The sequence below is a fragment of the Molossus molossus genome, unplaced genomic scaffold (assembly GCF_014108415.1).
Source record: "Molossus molossus isolate mMolMol1 unplaced genomic scaffold, mMolMol1.p scaffold_m16_p_22, whole genome shotgun sequence".
Classification (NCBI taxonomy): Eukaryota; Metazoa; Chordata; class Mammalia; order Chiroptera; family Molossidae; genus Molossus; species Molossus molossus.
The window spans coordinates 29,101,020-29,119,361 of NW_023425358.1; the positions used below are offsets into that span (position 1 = coordinate 29,101,020).

Consider the following 18,342-nt stretch of genomic DNA (forward strand, 5'->3'; position numbering starts at 1 on the left):
GTATTTTAAATAGTTACCTACAATATACAGAAAGGGATATTAGTTTTCCATACAGAGTTTGCTCTTAAAATAAATGTAGTTAAACAAATAAACAAAGAAAAAAGAGTCAACTTGAAATAATGAACAATGATCGTGTGGGCTGTACAGGGCCGTGACCAGAATCAGGCACGTGGAGCTGCGTGCCTTTGGGATCTTTGGGATGACGGGCATCTGGGGTCTACGGCGTTAGAGTTCTGCCTTCGAGGGCCGGTGCTCGGGGGTCCCTCAGGCCTGGACTCACAGCTGCTGCGCGGCCTCCGGGGTGTAGGACCTTGAGCAAAGGCCTTCCTCTCTCCGAGCCTCAGTTTCCTTACCTTCAAGGCGGGGATGCTAACAACCCCTGTCTTTGGGATTGTTCAGTGGCGTAATGAACGAAGGCGCGTGAGTCCCTGGGCACATGCCTGGCACACACTGAGCACTCTGTAAATGGAGGTGATGCTTAATCTTATTCTCTGCACAGCTGGTTCCTTCGAGGCACTCTCTGGCTGCCCTGCCAGGGACCGTGCCCGGGTTAAGATAACACAAGCTAAACCAGTGCTCTGCTCGGCTCCCATTTAACGAGGGATGTGGTCAGTGTCCTTCCCGAGGCCAGCGAGCCTCCCTCTTCCTTCCAGGGTTTGTCTCACAGGCTCTCTTCTCTCTCTTCCCACAGACACACTGTCAGTGCCGCGCTGGTCCCCGCAGATCCCTCGCAGAGACCTTGGCAACTCCATCAAGCACAGGTAGGCCGGACTCCTACCCCCAGCTGGTGAGGGCTGGTGACACTGACCCCTGGGCGGGGAGAGGCCGTCACCATGCTCCTCGCTCACGTGCCAGGCTAAAACCTTCGATGTGGCAGCCCGGATGTAAGAAGTCTGCCTCGACCTGGCCCCTTTGAAATGAGCACCTAATGATCAAAAGCCAGGGCTTTGGACTCAGACTGATCTGCATTCCAATCTCAGTTGGTAAAGCTCCGCAACCTTGAGGAAGTTACCTAACCTCTCTGAGGCTCAGTGTTCTCATCAGATCATTCTGCCAAGCCAGTGGGGGTGGTCATGAGGATTCAGTGAGATAATATATTAAAGTGCTCAGCGAAGTCTCTGGCACATAATAATCACTCAATAAATGATATTATTGTCAAAAGAAATGCTTTACATTCTAATTTTGGGTCTCCTCACCCAGAAGACATGAGATTGGATGGTCACTGTCTTCTGAGGTGTCAGTCAGTCCAGAGCTCCAGACAGGTCGGGTGCATGGGACAACCTCTTCAGGGGCACAGCTGCCCTTTTAGGGGGGAGATTTGTACCTACTAGTCATCCCTTAGAAGAAGTTCTTTAACTTCCCACATGCTATCTCGTCCTCACAGTCTCCTCACACAGTGGGGTAAAGGGCACAAGTGTAGTCATATCCATTTGACAGATGGGAAGACTGAGGCCCTGGGCGATTCAGTGATGGGTCTACAAGCCACCCGGCCTCAGCACTCTGCGTTCTCTGAACACTGCTGCTGAGGGCTTTCTTTGCACCAAGGCCTCCGTGAACGGGCTGAGGGACGGGCTCACTCATTCGTGGGTTCTTTCCCCTCGTATTTGCAGAGAATTTCTGTGCCACGGATGCAGCACTGGGCGGGATGTCGCCCTTGGGGAGCTCATGGTCTAGTGGAGGGTTAGACAGTTAACAGACATGACAGTATGGAGATTCGGGCTGTGTGGGGTGGGGGGCAGTACCAGGGGCAGATGCATCACCAGAGCCCGGGTGAGGCAGCAATGAGCATGCTGCCCTGGAAAGGGCTCTCATCAACAGTTCTGGAAAGAAATGTGTTGACAGGACAGTTGTTAAGTTTCAAACAGGAAAGTGGTGGAGGAAGTAGTGAGAAATAGGTGATAGACATCAATGGTCAGGCAGTGAAATGCAGAGAAAGGCATCAAAGGGGGGGCCTATTTTTTGTTTGTTTCTTCTGCATTGTCCCCTGTGGTGCAGCTCCACCCCTGGATTGGCCCCACCCTTGGTTCCCCTTTACCCCTGAATTGACCCTGCCCCTGGTTCAGCTCCACCCCTGGATTGGCTGTGCCCCTGGCTCAGCTCCACCCCCTGGTTCAGTTCCACCCCTGGATTGGCTGTGCCCCTGGCTCAGCTCCACCCCCTGGTTCAGTTCCACCCCTTGATTGGCTATGCCCCGGGCTCAGCTCCACCCTCTGTCTTAGCTCCACCCCTGGATTGGTCATGCCCCTGGCTCAGTTCCACCCCCTGTTTTAGCTCCACCCTGGATTAGCTCCACCCCTGGCTCAGCTCCATCTCTGGATTGGCCATGTTCCTGGCTCCGCTCCACTACCTGATTTAGCTGTCTCCTATCTCTTGGAGAAGAAAGTTGATCTAATGCCCCCCTGTTCCTGCTGGTTCGTAACTGTATACCAGAGGCCTCCAAACTGCCTTGGTTGCAGCAGGTAGTGGTGGTTGGAGAGGGAGAGGAGCTGATGTTCTGAAAAGGCTTTCATTTTAGGGGTCTCTGCAACTAGAGTTTGTGGTCTCAGCTTATTGGGGGTAGCCCCCTCTTGAAGCTCCCAGGTGATGTGACTAGCAGTGATGGGGGATGGCTTAGCCGGATTTCCAGGAGGCCCCGCCTTGCTTTGGAGGCTCTAAGAGCAGTTCCAGCCCCTCCCGTCACTCTGTCCCAGAACTGAACTTGGCACAGAGTAGGACATCAGGCAACATTTGTTAAATGAATGAATGGCTGTTAGGAATGATTGGGTGATACTATATAATCACAGTCCAATTCATTGAGGGCTTACTGTGTGCCAGGCATTGTGTGAAACCCCTGACACTCATGACCTTGTTTAATCCTCCCAACAACCTGCGAGGTCGATTCCGTTATTATCCCCACTTCACAGATAAGGAAACTGAGGCTCCAGTGGTTTGCGCAAGTTGATTAAGCCACATCTCCGAAGAAGCAGGACTGGAACCCAGGGCCTGTCTGCTTACCCTTTAAGTGGTTCACCCTTCTAGAGACAGGTCAGCCGCCATCACCCTGACCTTGAACATTTTCTCTTTTCCGCAGGTTTTCCACCAAGTACTGGATGTCCCAGACGTGCACCGTCTGTGGGAAAGGGATGCTTTTTGGCCTCAAGTGTAAAAATTGCAAGTAAGTGGCTGTACCTGGAGTGTCGTTTCGCTCACGGTGCCTGATGGCTGCCAGGGCTAATGCGGGCTCTGGAATAGCTCAGGGGGGTTGGTTTCTTGACTCTCAAGAGAGCTGCTTGCTTCGTTTTTCGCAAACATCTTAAATCAACCCATAGGTTTCGGGAAGGGCTCAAGGGGAGCAGTTCTGAACGGGAACCCGAGCTGACGGACGATGTTAGGAATGCATAATGCCGTCTGCTGAGGCCTGCATAGCATCTGCAGTCAGGGGTCGGCAAACTTTTTCTCCAGCTGAGCCAATAGTGACGATTCTAGGCTTTGCCGGCCATGGTGTCTGTTACAACTACTCAGCTCTGCCCTGTAGCCCAAAGCAGCCAGGGACAGAACCCACATGGGCAGGACACACGTGTGGATTCCCACAAAACCTTATTCACATAAATATTCTGCGGGCTGGCTTGAGCCCCCCTCGGCTCTAGCTTGCTGATCCCTGAGTTAGAGTTTGCGAAGTCTTTTTCTCCTCTAGGCGGGGATGTGAGGTTTCTCCCCACTTTACAGATGTGAAAGCTGAGTCTTGGCAAGGGTAAGTCTCCTGCCTGAGGTCACACAGCTAGGAGTGGCAGTCAGGACTTGAACCCTGGCCCCTGACTCCTGTGGCATCATGGTGGTCTTGAGTTCCCCCTACCCACCCTGCTTCCACACACACATTCCAGGTCGGGGCTGGCAAAAGGTAGGGAGGCTGTAGAAAAACTGTGGTACCCAACGTGGGCTCTTGTGTTTGACTAGGATGGCTTAAATCCTGGCTCTCTCACTTTGTAGCTGTGTGACCTTGGGCAGGTCACCTCACATTTCTGTTCGTAGTCTTTTCATCTGCACGAGAGGAGGAATCACCATCCTTGCCCGCCGTGCTGGTGAGCATTCAAGAAGTCGTGCTAAAGGACACCGCCTGGTGGCAGGCTCAGAGCCCTGTCCTCTGTCAAAGGTCGCAAATGCCTTTCTGCCTGGCCTTCCTCTCTCCATCGTAAACGCGTATTAAATACCCCCTCTGGTCCAATGGCTGTAAAATGGACAATAACATTCAACTGTATAGAAGAGTTACAAATGAATGTACATCTGTTTGCTGATGGTAGACACTTAGCTTATTTATTTATTTTTATCCTCACCTGGGGACAGCTTTGCACTTATCTTCAGATAGAGCAGGAGGGAGGGGGGGTGAAGAGAGAGAGAAACATCGATGTGAGAGAGACACATCCACTGGTCACCACCCACACGACCCCAGTAGGGGCGGGGACAAACTGCAACTGAGGTACGTACCCTTAGCCAGAACCGAACCCAGGCTCCTTGGTCCTCAGGCTGACGCTCTAACCAGTGAGCAAACCTGCCAGGGCTAGACACTTGGTTTAAAAGGTGGAGGAAACTTTCGCCATAGTCTTGTCCAGCCCAGGCTGGGATCCCTCATGGGGCTCCTTTAGATCTCCACTCCCTGCCTGTGACGGAGGAAGTCTGGCGGCAGGGAGGGCTCCCTTCTCTGTAGGCAGGCTTGCTTAGTTCTAGCCCCCAAGGAGCCTTCAGCTCCATGGCACACAGGGAAGACAGGCAGGGCAGCAAATACCAAGCACTCGTGTTTGGGGGCCTGCCTCCCCCCTTGGTCCTCCACAGACCCAGGCTCTCAGGCGAGGCCCCGGGATGGCCACCCCTGGTCTTTCTGAGTCCGAGAGGCACGAGGCCAGGCCCTCAGGTCCAACTGGAAGGCAGTCTGATTTGCCCCAAACCCCAGCTGCTCCGGGCCTGTCTCATCTGTGTCTAGTCACACCGTGTTCGGTGGGGGACATGGCACCTTTCACATCCTCCCGCCTGCAGAGCCAAGGCTTGGAAGTCAGGTAATTAGGTGACAGGGACGCAGCCAGGAGTCCGCAAGGCGGAAGGCTTCTGAGCCAGGCTAATTTTCGGCACTGGATGCAGAACTCGGAGGCGGCCTTTGCTCCTGCTCCCTGTTCTAGAAGTAACGAGCAAAGGCTCAGCCCCTGCCAAGGGCGGGGGGAGGAGCGGGAGAGGGCTGGCTTTGGAAGCACAGGCTTTGGAAGCAATCAGAACCGAGCGTGAGCCCCCGCTCCATTGCTGCTGTCCCCGTGTGAGCCCGAGCAAGACACTTGTCATCTGGGAGCTCAGTTTCCTTATCCGCAAAGTGGGTGTGCCAGGAGCATCCGCCACAGTTCTGTTGGAAGGAGTCAGCGAAATGTCCTTGCGATGTGTCATCACAGAACTTTCCTCCTCACTCCCCGTGTGCAAAAGTAACTCCTGGCGCGAAGGCGGCAGAATGCAAAGCAAGCCCTGCTCGGACTGTGCCGGGGGCACCCGTCTGCCCAGCCCTTAGGAGCACTGCCGCAGTGCTGCAAACAGTCTGGCGCTGCTGCACCGTTCCTGCGTGCGTCAGGAATGTTGACACTGTACCTGTCAACACTGTACCTGTGCCTGTGCTCTCTCCAGGACGTAACAATGAGCACACGTCACAGACATCTCCAGTTTGAACTTCCGTGAACAAAATCTTGCAGTTTTTGCATTAAGAACAGTGAGGATGGATGGTCGTTTATATTTGTTTCCAAAGGCTGCAAAATGTTGGACACACTTCTGGGCAGATGGAAGGTTTGGATGAGGGACAGAAATGGGTAAGGCACAGACCCCATTGTCAAGGAGGTTAGGGGAGGTGCAGCTAGAGGGGAATGAACTTCAGTGGAACCAAACCCATGCCTGAAGAACAGTGACAGGTGGAATTTCAGAGTTGGGCACCAGAACTGGGGAGGCCGCTTCTTAGAAAAAATGGGCGGAGCCATTTGTTTATTTCCTCCCCTCGTGTTAATTGAGCACCTGCTATGCCGGGCACTGTCCTAGACACAGGGGAAATAACAATGGATGAAACCGGCAAAATCTCTGCCCTCATGGAATTTACAAGCTGGTGGGATGGGGGGTGGGCACACACAGTAAAGAAAGTAGATTAGTCAAATAGATCATTTGTTCAGATGATGCTTAAGTCCTAAGGAGAAGAACAAAATGGGAAAAGATAGGAAGGGCTAGGGGAGGGACTACAATTTCAGTTGAAGCACTCAGAGAAGGTCTTACAGCTGAGGGGGAGCTTTGGGGAAATCGTAGTTTGCGGTGCAGGTCCTTTTCTGTTTTCTTCAAGTATTTCCCAGAGGATTGGATTCGAGTTTTTTGTTTGTTTTAAATCTAGTGCAATCCTGGTTCTGTCCGTGCCAGAAACTCCCTGGTTGACAAGGATCCGATTAGAACCATGCCTCTCCACGTGTGGTCCCTGGACCGGCAGCATCAGCATCAGCATCACCTGGGAACTGGTTAGAAATGCAGGGTCTCAGGCCCCACCCCAGACCTGCTGCACGAGAGGCAGCATTTTAAGATCGACCTGGCGCATCCAGGTTTGAGAAGCACCGCTCCAGGTGTTTGTTCTCCAAGTTCCCTCGCACAAAGCTCATTTTCTTTTTCTTTTGGATCATGGATCTCGAACTCGAGCGTGCATCAGAATCCCCCAGGGGGTTGTTCACACACAGATTCCTGGGCTCACCCCCCGAGTTTCTGCGTCAGCAGCTCTGGGTGGGTTCCTAGAATCGGGGTTTCTAAGAAGTTCCCGGGTGCTGCTAAGACGGCTGGTCCTAGGACCACGTCTGAGCACAACGACTCTATATCAAAGTAGCAGTTTGACAAAAGTCAAACTTTATGTTGAGTTTTTTCTTTTTTACAGCGTCGTCACTCTTGACTGATTACTTTTCAAGCTCTTCTGCTATCGCAGCCTTTGTAGACTGGAGTCTTGTTCATCATAGTCCGTCCAGCAAATCCATCCAGAAAATATCTGTGTGGTGGTCAGAAAGATAAGGACGGCCCTGGCCGGCTTGGCTCAGCAGTTAGAGCGTCGGCCGGTGGACCAATGAGTCGTGGGTTCAATTCCGGTCAAGGGCACGTACCTCGGTTATGTTTCGTCCCCGGCCCTGGTCCGGGTCGTGCGGGAGGCAACCAGGCGATGTGTCTCTCTCATGTCGATGTGTGTGTGTCTGTCTGTCTCTCTCTCCCCCCTTTCCCTCCTACTCCATAGGAAGATAAACAGAAAAATATCCTCAGGTGAGGATTTAAAAACGAGAGAGAAGGAATGACTAGGAACCCAGGCTGTGGGTTAGACACACACCTGTATGTACATCCCAACTCTCCCACTATTGGGAGCTCACTTCTGAGCTTCAGTTTCTTCCTCTGTTGAAAGAGGAAAATAATGACATTATTCACATAATGTCTAATTCGTAGATAATATCTATTTTTACATATTGTCTCGCCAGACTATTATTTTTTTTTAATCGGTGAGATAAAAAGGTAACATGCTCAGCCTTAAGAAACCAAAGTGAATACTGTTATCAACCTTATGAATTAATTTTGGGGCAGCCCTCCCCCCCCCAGGAAGCCAGGATGCTGCTGAATGTCTAACCCCCTCCCCTCCTGCTTCTGTTCCATGCCCACTTCCTGCGGAATTAGCATCCGCTGTCTTGTCGGCGTTCTGAATAGAGAGATGAATGAACTAATAGGAAGTCAGGCTCACACGAATCTGCAGCTATCTAAACGGAGGCGTGTCCGTCCGATAGGCTCAGAGCGCGGAATGGAGTTCGGTTCTAAGTGGTCGCGTGTCAGCTCAGCCCGAGCGCTGTCCGGTCCCTGCCCTCGGCTGGCTGAGGTTTGTGTGGGCAGGAAGGTGCCGATGGGTCTCCCAGCCCTCAGTCATGTTTCATCTGCCTCTTCCCTCCCCTCAGGGCCCTTCTGCACGTTTGTGCCCAGCTGAGGGCTGGGTGCTCGGAGCCTCTCCCCCCCATCCGTGTTCCTGGCAGGAATGCACGCTCGGCGGAGATCTGGGTGGCTTGTACCCCAGAAAACAAGAGTTTGAACCAGGGTGCTTTTTTCCTGCACAGGCTGGAGTCTGAAAGGGAAGGGGCGTCTTGTAAAACCACCGATGGGGAAGTAGCATTTTAACTGTCGTGTATGCGTGTTTTAGCCTCCGCACGGCCTCCTTCTATAGACCGTGCTTGGGCTCTGGGCCTTCTGGGCAGGTCAGCAGCCATGTGAGGGACTCTGTGCTGCTGTTTGAGGTCCGACGGGGAGAAAGACACAGTGGTTGCCTTCCACTTGCCCATAATCGCCACCAGTTCTCAGGGTGTGCCCTGCCCCCCTGAAACTATAATGAAGTTAGGTATTAAGTCTGGGATCACGGTGGAAGCTCAAAAGTGTAGCTTCTCGACCCCTCCCTAGACTGGCCCCAACTCCAGGGCAGGGCCAAGAAATCTGCAGTTTGTTTTTTTTTTGTACAGATAGAGCGGGAGGGGGAGAGAGGAAGGGAGAGAGAGAGAGAAACATCGACGTGAAGGGACACATCGAGTGGCTGCCACCGCACGACCAACCAGGGCCGGGGACAAACTGCAACCGAAGTACGTGCCCTTAGCGGGAACCGAACCCGGGTCTCTCCGGACCGCAGGCCGATGCTCTAACCGCTGAGCCAAACTGGCCAGGGCATGCAGTTTTTTAAATATATGTTTTTATTGATGCTTTTAGAGAGAGGAAGGGAGAGAGAGAGAGAAACATCTGTGCAAGTGAGAAACATGGATCGGCTGCCTCCTGCACGCCCCCTACTGGGGATGGAGCCCGTAAACCCGGGCATGTGCCCTGACCGGGAATCGAACCGAGACCTCTCAGTCCATGGGATGACGCTCAGTCCACTGAGCCGTGCCAGCTGGGCTGAAATCTGCATTTTAAGAAGCCGCCCAGATAATTCATGTTTGCACTGACTTGTGAGGGAAGAACGTTGATCCAGAGGGAAGGATGAACAGGGTAGGTGATTGCAGTTGATCCTTGAACAGTGTCGGGGTTAGCGGTGCCGACGCTGCACAGTTGAAAACGAATATAACCTTTGATTCCCGAAAAAACTTAACTAATAGCCTACTGTTGACCGGAAGCCTTACCGATAACTTAAACAGCTGAAGAACACATATTTTGCCAGTTATGTGAATTACATCCTGTGTTCTTACAATGAAGAAAGCTAGAGAAGAGAAAATGTTATTAAGAGAATCCTAAGGGAGAGAAAATAACATGTGCAGAACTGTACGTATTTGTGGAAAAATATCTGTGTGTGAGTGGACCTGCCCAGTTCAAACCTGTGCTGTTCAGGGGTCAACTGTACTGTCACTGGGAGAAATGCTGGGGCCGCCCCGCGATGGGGGAGACACTCTGTACATCGGGGAGATGTCCTCGAGGACTTCGAAGTCGCCGGGGCAGCATGGGACAGGCCAGGTGCAGAAGGGCAGAGGCGGGCATCAGGGCGCAGAAGGGCTTGAGAGTGTTTTGCAGTTGCACCAGGCAGGGCCTGGGGTCGGGAGGAGACCCACTCGGCTTTGCAGTCACAGAGCAGGGCCCTGCTGCTTCCTGGGGCTCCAGGCCAGGGTGGGGGACCCTCACTGCCCACCCAGCCCCACTGCCGGGAAAGAAGTCTTCGACTCTGAGGCTCTTACCGTGCTGCAGGGGGTTGGTTGCGGAGCACAGGCCTGGGGGAGAATGTTGGGGTCAGAGAGGCCCCTCTCCTGGGTGGTAGAGCGGGGGGTGGAGGGCAGAAGCCAGGCGTTGTGAGTCACCTGCTCTTAGGGCCTGAGGTGAGGAGGGTGTGGACATCAGAAGACCTCGCAGATGCTAAGACTGGTTTTCTCTAGGACCGCGGGGTAGTCACCCCTGTGCTCTGAAGACAGGGTGGTAAGCCAGTGGCCGCTGGGCACAGCTTCCCCGCACTCACGTGTGTCTTGACGTCCTGTTCCCATCCCCAGTCACCTCGGGTCGTCGCTGCTGTGGCTCTGCTGCTCTGAGACCTTCTCTGGAGGCTTGTCCCCTGGTGACTGCAGCTGCCTCAGCCAGAGATGCTGGGAGTCAGCCTCCCCCCAGGGGCTGAGCCGGGGACACACGGGTGCGCTAGCCCAGCCCGCCTGCTTCAAGGCAGACAGACGCCATGAGCATTTCACGTCGCGGAGACCCCCCAGGCCGAGACTAGAGTCACCTGAAGCCATGTCCTTGCTTAGCTTCTCCCCCATTCCCTACCCCACTCCTGCCACGATGGCGTGAGCTTCTCTTACAGAACCCCCTCCAGAAAGCACTTGCATGAACGCCCGTCTTGGAGTCGGCTTCCGGGGAGCCCAACGCGGTGAAACAGCATCAGGGTCCAGAGTCCGCAGCCGGAGAGAGTTGAGTTCAGGTTCTGGCCGTGCCACCTCCCAGCTGGGCGACTCTGGAAAAGCTTCTCAACGTCTCTGATGGAAAGTGAGGCTGTTTAACACATTCCTTTGATGTGATAAGACATGTGAGGCTTCCGGTCACATTGATGACTTGGGGATTCCTTCAAATCAGGATTTTATTTTTATTTATTTTTTATTGTTTTATCCTCACCCGAGGACATTTTTCCATATTTTGTTCAGATAGAGTAGGAGGGAGAGAGAGAAACATCGACGTGAAAGGGACACATCGACTGGCTGCCACCCGCACGACCCAACCAGGGCTGGGGACAAACTGCAACCGAGGTACGTGCCCTTAGCGGGAACCGAACCCGGGTTTCTCTGGACCGCAGACCGACGCTCTAACCGCTGAGCCAAACTGGCCAGGGCCAAATCAGAATCTTTAAATAAGTTGTCCAGCATTTCCTCCATCACCAAGATGGATTTTCTATTCATACAAAGTATTAAAAAAATGAAAACAAAAACAAAAAAAAAACCACACCTACCCACCATGTCACCTCTGTGGGTTGAAGCAAGGTCAATGGTCTGGAAAATGGATTTATTTCCTGCTTTTCTGTAGTTCTTGTTCTCTGTTTTTCTTTGGGGAGTTTCCGAACCAGCCACCTTCGGAGACATAAAGGGTTTATGTCTGTGTTTCTCAGCTGGGCACTGTTGACATTCTGGGCCGGGCAGTTCTTGGCCTGGGGCTCTCTTGTGCATTGCAGGATGTTTCGAAGAATTGTTGGCCTTCACCCACGAAGTGCTGGTAGCCCCCCGACTCCACCCTCGGTTGTGACAACCAGAAATGTCTCCAGACATTGCCTAATGTTCCTGGGTGGGGGAGGAGGGCAGCAAGTGCCCCGAGTGAGCAATAAGTCACTCATTCCGCCCCCTGGGACTGTGGTACGCGTTACTCGGTCTCAGTGTGCGAGCCTCCAAGCGCTGTTGGTGAAATATTTAGCAGGTGTTGGAGCGATCGAGCGTCTCGGTTTCTCTGGGACTTTTCCGGGTTGAGCACTCTAAGTCCCACGTCACAGGTGACCCAGGTCGGCTCGAGGAAGGTCTGCGTGGAACCATTTCTCGTGTTCCAACTAAGGTCGCTGCCCACTCCTGTAGGATTGTGACTCAGAATCATTTCCCTAGAAAGGGAGAGAGAGGTGTTTGGAAACCTGAGTGAACCAGCCCAAGATTTTCCGTTTACTCCAGTGGTGTTTTAATGTACTTTCTGGGTCCCTTCGCCTCCTGCCTGCAGTAGCCTGGCTGGGTGTCTCTTTCTTTTCCCGCACGAGGTCAGTTGGCGGAATTTTGTTGGAATCAGCCATGTATCCCTTCATCCAGTTTCGCTCTGTTAATGGGTCTTTGCGCTTGGATTTCCTGTGCTCTGTGGTTCCCTTCCTGTTCTGTATGGCCCCCTCGCCTGTGTTCTTGCATCAACTGCAGTGTTCTATCTGTGATGAAGAGATAACAACCGTAAGTGAGCCTCGGTTGGTTTGAGCCACTGGGCACACTGATGTCCCAGCCCTTGGAAAATGGGGGACATGATGAGCGCTGATGTCGCAGCCGCTGTGAAGTTCCCGGGGAGCGTCAGGAGTTTGTACAGTGGGCAGGACAGTGACAGGATGTAATCATGAGCATGCATTTCAGAGGTCACCAGCTTGAAGCCTGAACCTACTTTTCCGTTGATGGAAACACTTCAGTTTTTGCCGTCATCATAATGGGAATGCATGGGCCCTTATATGTGTTTTTACCTATTTTAAGCAAAACTGTGGGTCTCCTTACAGCTGTGTGTGAGGGATGATTATAACTTTACTGAGGGCTGAGGTGGGAGTTGAGTGTGATGATGATGATGATGGTGGTGATGGTGATGATGAGACCTTGTATGGAGGACTTACTAAGGGCCAGGCATTTTGTTAAACACTTAACTTGCATGATCTCATTTAATTCTTGCAACTACCATGGAAGGTGTAGGGTCTGTTATCATCCCCATTTTACAGATGAGGAAGCAGAGACCTTCAGGATTAAATAGCTGACCCAACTTCTCATGGAGGGTGCCTCTGCTCCTCAAATTTACAATCCATCTGATTCAAGAGCCTGGACTCCTAACCACTTTACATGGGCAAAGGGCTGCCACACAGTAGGGCGGCAACAGACACCAGCCCCCTACTCTGCTTCTTCCTGAACAAAATAATCAAAACAGAATGTGAGACTCTGATCTTAACCTGACCCGAGACCAGAGCTATTAGTCCTTTCCTCCTCCCTCCTCCCACCTGCCACCCTCTCCCATTGGCTTTTCTTAAACTGAAAGATGACCAATGGGTCTTTGTCTTCTGATAAACACCTCCAGGTCACGGGACCCAAGATGACTCTGTGGTCGCTCTCTCTTCTCTCGGGGAAGATGGGGGATGAGGCAGATCATCCCCAACAGCTAATAAACCTCCAGGCTCTGTACACATCTTCTAGGGGGGAACCGTGCTGTGGATTTTCCGATTATTTTTCATTCTGCCACTGGCGTCTGCCGTCTGATTTGTATATTCATGCTCCCCAACACCGTCCTCGTTTTTGTGATTGGGTTTTTCCTTCCTACAAGTTAAAGGCCAGAAGGTTTAACCCTACTGCGATGTCAGCAGAGGGAAGGGGTGTTTTGATATCCTTCACTGAGAACATACAGAGACGTTTCTAGAAGCACTTGGCTCGAAGAAGAGACCACAAGGGAACCAAACTGAGACAGAACTGCTGGGCTGGGCTACTCAGTGAAACACGCCCCGAGGTAAAGGGGGTCATGACTTAGTTCGCTGATTTTGCAAGACGTTTCGGTGCTTAGTGCCCAGACGAGGTACTTCCAAAATGCTCATCCAGCTGGTGAAAAACCTGACCTTGGCTCCCCCTTGCTCTCAGAATAAAAATCCCGTCTCAGGAGGAGACACCCACCATCCCTTGCTTACCTCTCCGTCCTCCTTCCTCATTACTCCCCCTTCATGCCCGAGGGGAAGGAGGTTTTCCATCACTGAGCAGAAGCCACAAGGGACGTTGCCTCGGGGGAGGAGAAAGCGTAGAGAGGAGGGATGCAGGGGGGCTCACCTGCACCCCACAAACGTTCAAGGGATGCTTTCGTAAGAAACATCACTTTTCAAAAAACAAATTTGGGTGGAGACCACTAATGCTCCTACATCAGTAACGTTTGACGGGTCCTGACTTTTTCTTCTCCCCTCCTCTGCCCCCCATCTCTCCGGCATTTATTCAGCAGGTGATGCTCAGCCACCGGGCCAGGCACTGAGGGGCTGGTAGGAAAGGGAGCCCGAGGAAGACCCAGAGCCCGCCCTCCAGGCAAATTCCCATATTTAATTTTCAGACGGAGAGGAGGCCTCATGTCGCCGGCAGCTCCTTTAGGGAAAGAGCTGACATGCATGAGCAACTTTCCTTGATAAATGAAGCTTATCCTATTAGCCTTGAAGTTTAAAGAAGAAGAACCATTTTTTAATGAATGTTTTCAATAAATCCTTTCCGGGTTTCAGGCTGGGCACGACCCGCCCGGCACAGCCAGTGTGCGTGGGCACTCACCTGGGCATGTTCTCAAGTGATGCTCACCACAGTTTGGGGGAGGTCCCTGGACCCCAGCAAGGCAGACGATGTCCCCTTGGTCTGAGGAAGGGAAACCGTGACTCAGGGTTTGGTATGAGGACTTTGGGACAGACCACACTTGTAGTCTGATCACTGCCTCCTGTAATAATCACCATGTCTTAGTTGACCTCTGTGTCTCTGCAGACCTTGAGACAAGAACTCAAGGGCAGATGGTTTATTGGAGAGAAGATTCCAGACCCCACCCATAGGGGAGTCGGGGAGAGAGACAGGGAAGGAAAAGCAGCCAACCAGGCACCTCCAGGAGCCATTATGGGCACCTGGGGTCCAACCCCGCCTTGATACACCCCTGAGTTGTCGCACCCAAGACAGAGGAGGGCAGATCCTGGATGTGCGAGCGCTAGTTCTGACACCTGAACCTCCGGGCAAGGGCGAAGTGTCTGCACACCAGAGATGGTTCTGCCGGGTATGAGCCGTGGTTGTGTTCCCATGCCCAGCACTGCCCTCTGGGGCTGCACCTCACCCCTCAGCCGGAGGCAAAGGAGAGCTTCCGTCACTGCCCTGGTTCGGTGCCTCCTATAGCCAGAGCCTCTGAGAGATGAGAGGTCGCCTTCGGCACCGCCGAGCCAGGTTTTCTGCCAGGACAAGTCCGTTAACCTCAGCTTTTCCATCTGTAAAATGGGAATGATGATAACACGCACTTCGTAAGGTTGTTATAAAGAGCCAGTGGTATAGTGTATGTAAAATGTTTAGTCCAGTGGCTGTCAAATGAGCCTTCAAGTAAATGGTAGATGATGATTAGGATTGGTTGATGATGATGATCAATATAGATTGATAGGGGGAAATGTCTTTCACACTATGAAGTGGGCACTGTTGCTGCCCGCTCTTGGGCCACCCAGGGCTCACCCCTGAGAGTGGGGTGCCAGCCAATCTCCAGGGTTAACTTCCTGGGTGCCAAGGATAACGCCTTTCAGCAGCTGCCCTGTCTCATCGTACATCTTGGTGTCTTCAGAATGCAGAGCTTTCTGAACCTCCGGGGCATCCCTTCTATCCACTCATCCACCCACACCCACCCATTGATCCATCCACCCGCCCGTCCACCCGTTGTCATGAGCAAGGGAGCCTCCCCAAAAGGAGTCGCTCTCACATGTGTCTCTCCACACGCCAGGTTTACTAGGGGAGACCCCCCCCCCGCAGTGAGCCAAGAGAGTCACACGCAGGTTACACACAGAGAGGGGAGCTTAGGCCACAGAAGGGAGCAGAGTGAGCGTCCGGCAGGAGGTCCGGTCACTGGCAGCATCCGCAGTGGTCTGAAGCCAGGTGACTGCATTGGTGGCACATGTCTGGTGGAGTGGACGTCCCACAGGGCTCCGAGTGCGACCCGGGGGTACAGCCAGGCTCAAGTGTTAAATGGTTGAAGCTCTGTGTTCTTATAGCCCACAATGGGTGGGGTTCCCACTCATATTGGTGTCCAGACGGAGTCCTTTTCTGAGCGTCTGGACTGGTAGTCTTAGGCATTTCTGTTACACCGCATTACCTCAGTCTTGATACTGAAGTTGACATGACTGTCATGGCTGACAATGACTCCTATTAGATTGTTAAAAGTGTCCAAAAAGCCCACTTTGCTTTCCTCTATACACCCATCCATCCCGCCATTCACTCTCTGTTTGTCCATCTATTCAACCACCTATCCATTATCCATCTGTCTATCCATCCATCATCCATCCATGCATCTGTGCATCCTTCCATACGTCCATCATCCATCCATCCATCCACCCATCCATTTATCCATGCATCTGTGCATCCTTCCATACGTCCATCATCCATCCATCCATCCATCCATCCATTTATCCATGCATCTGTGCATCCTTCCATACGTCCATCATCCATCCATCATCCATCCATCCATCCATTTATCCATGCATCTGTGCATCCTTCCATACATCCATCATCCATCCATCCATCCATCCATCCATCCATCCATTTATCCATGCATCTGTGCATCCTTCCATACGTCCATCATCCATCCATCATCCATCCATCCATCCATTTATCCATGCATCTGTGCATCCTTCCATACGTCCATCATCCATCCACCCATCCATCCATCTATTTATCCATGCATCTGTGCATCCTTCCATACGTCCATCATCCATCCATCCATCCATCCATCCATCCATGCATCTGTGCTTCCTTCCATACGTCCATCATCCATCCATTCATCCATCCATCCATCCATGCATCTGTGCTTCCATCCATCCATCCATCATCTACCCATTCATCCATCCATCCATTCATCCTTCCTTACTTCTCTCTCTTTCTCTCAGGTTAAAGTGCCACAACAAATGCACCAAAGAAGCCCCGCCCTGTCATCTCCTTATCATCCACCGAGGAGGTAAGAATGCAACACTTGCTGCTTTAGAGTTGGGGGTGGCGTGGGGGCTTCTGCAGGCCGTCTGAGATAGCTGTCTCATCCAGGCTGATTCTGGGTACCTACCTCCTGACCCCCTGATACCTGCCTGTCTCATTTCTTGTCCTCCGACACCCTTTTTCTTGACACGTCTCCTCAGTCCACCCCTCGTCTCTGCTCTTTCTCTTTCTTGTCCCTGTAATTCGTCTCTCGGATACTTTAGCTCCCAAATTCATTTCCTCTTCCCTACATGTTTTTCGCTCTTTTTTGTTTCCTCTCCTAATGTCCGTCTCCTCTCTTGCCCTCAACCCCATTGCTTTCCCTTCCCACTAAAAAAAGTGCTGGCCGCGTGTTTCTCCATTGTGCGCCCTTCCGCCGCAGTCAGTTGACCCTGCAGAAGTGGGTGAGAAGTCTGGCCTGGACCTGTTGGTTTGGGCCATCTGTGTTCTGTCCCTTGGGCCATGGGAGTGTCTCAGTCAAACTATCCAGACAGGGAAGTGACAGCTACGTTTGGGAGAGTCACCACCAGCTGTCTACTATACAAAAGCAAGGCCAGTTTAGACAGAAGGAAAGACTGTTGGCAAAGGACCAATAGGAGGCACCTCCTTGAGAAGTCTGGCAGAGTCCAGCTTTCGAAACAGCTGCCCTGATTCCTGTCCTGGGGCGTGTTATCCCCAGACTCCAGAGTCCACGCTGTAATTCACCCACTGGGGGACTCACTAGGTCTCTGCTGTTCAATACAGTAGCTACGCGCCACGTCTATTTAAATTGAGATGAATTGAACTGAAATAAAAATAGACGTTGAGTCACTCGGTCACACCAGCTACCTTTCAGGGGCTCCGTGGCCACGTGTGGCTGCCATATTGCATAGTGTAGATAACACTTTCGTCATCACAGAAAGTCCCACTGGACCTCGCGGGTCCATACCCCTGCTATTCGCAGCGTGGTCCAAGGACCCGCAGCACCGGGGAGCTGGGGGTCTCCATCCCCGACCCACAGAATCGGAATCTGCAGCTCGTTCCCGTGCACTTGGAGGTTGGGAAGCGCTGCCCTGGAGTGGGAGTTGCAAACTCAGATGCCTCCAGGGCCCAGCAGGGACCCGACACAAGAGAGCGGCCACACGGGGTCGTGCAGAGTGGCGCGCGGACCAGGTGCTGTCTAGAGAAGACAGCCGCGCCAGCAGGTCTGGGAACCTCCGTGGCAGCGTGTCTCAGCTTTCGGAGGAAAGCCCGACTAGTTTTATGTGCCACATGCTTATTTTAAAACATGGGCGATTTATTAAAAATTTAGAAATTCTCGCTGGCCCCTCCCCGCCACCTTCCATCTGTAGGTCGGATGAAGCTAAGGCTCCAACTTGGGGTACAGCTGGGCGGAGGCTGCGTTCCTCCCTGTCCTCTCGCCCTGTCAGTGCCTACTCAGGGGACCTGCCCTGTTCTAGAATGAGCCCAAGGGAAAGCTAAAGAAGCAGGCAAATGGCTGCCGAAGGTGCCCACATGTGTCCCAGCGCCAACCGGCCACTGGTTCTCGGTATCTTTGCTTATCTCCAGAGGAGGGGAAATGCGAAGGGGAGACCATCTCTCTCCTGCCCCCCACCTCCGTTAAGAACCATCTGTCCCTTGAACAGCTGTACACACTCATGAGGCTATCTTAAACCCGAATTCTCTTGTTCTTGAACCACTGTCATGGGTCAGCTTTGTTGGGGAAACCACCTTCCACCAAGTTCTTGCCCGTGGTCGGCTCCTCTGGCGCCCGCCTCCCACACGGACACCAGCCCAGCCTGCTGGAGGGCAACCCATCTGCAAAGGGCTCCCTGCCACCCCCCTTCACAGCCATGCCCCCTTTGTCCATGCGAAGCGAGCGGAACTTTCCGGAAGTCCGCCAGATTTTCGCTGCCCCCATCCCATCGTTAGTAGGAAG

At 52.7% G+C, this 18,342-nt stretch overlaps 1 protein-coding gene across 1 annotated transcript in view; it reads left to right on the forward strand.

The window, feature by feature from the left end:
- Positions 1-18,342, forward strand: part of KSR2 (kinase suppressor of ras 2) — a 290,881-nt gene that overhangs the window by 213,272 nt on the left and 59,267 nt on the right. The window contains exons 6-8 of the mRNA XM_036277294.1: positions 692-761; positions 3,071-3,154; positions 16,343-16,410. Of these exons, the coding sequence (XP_036133187.1) occupies positions 692-761; positions 3,071-3,154; positions 16,343-16,410 (222 nt within the window). The remainder of the gene's footprint in view (positions 1-691; positions 762-3,070; positions 3,155-16,342; positions 16,411-18,342) is intronic.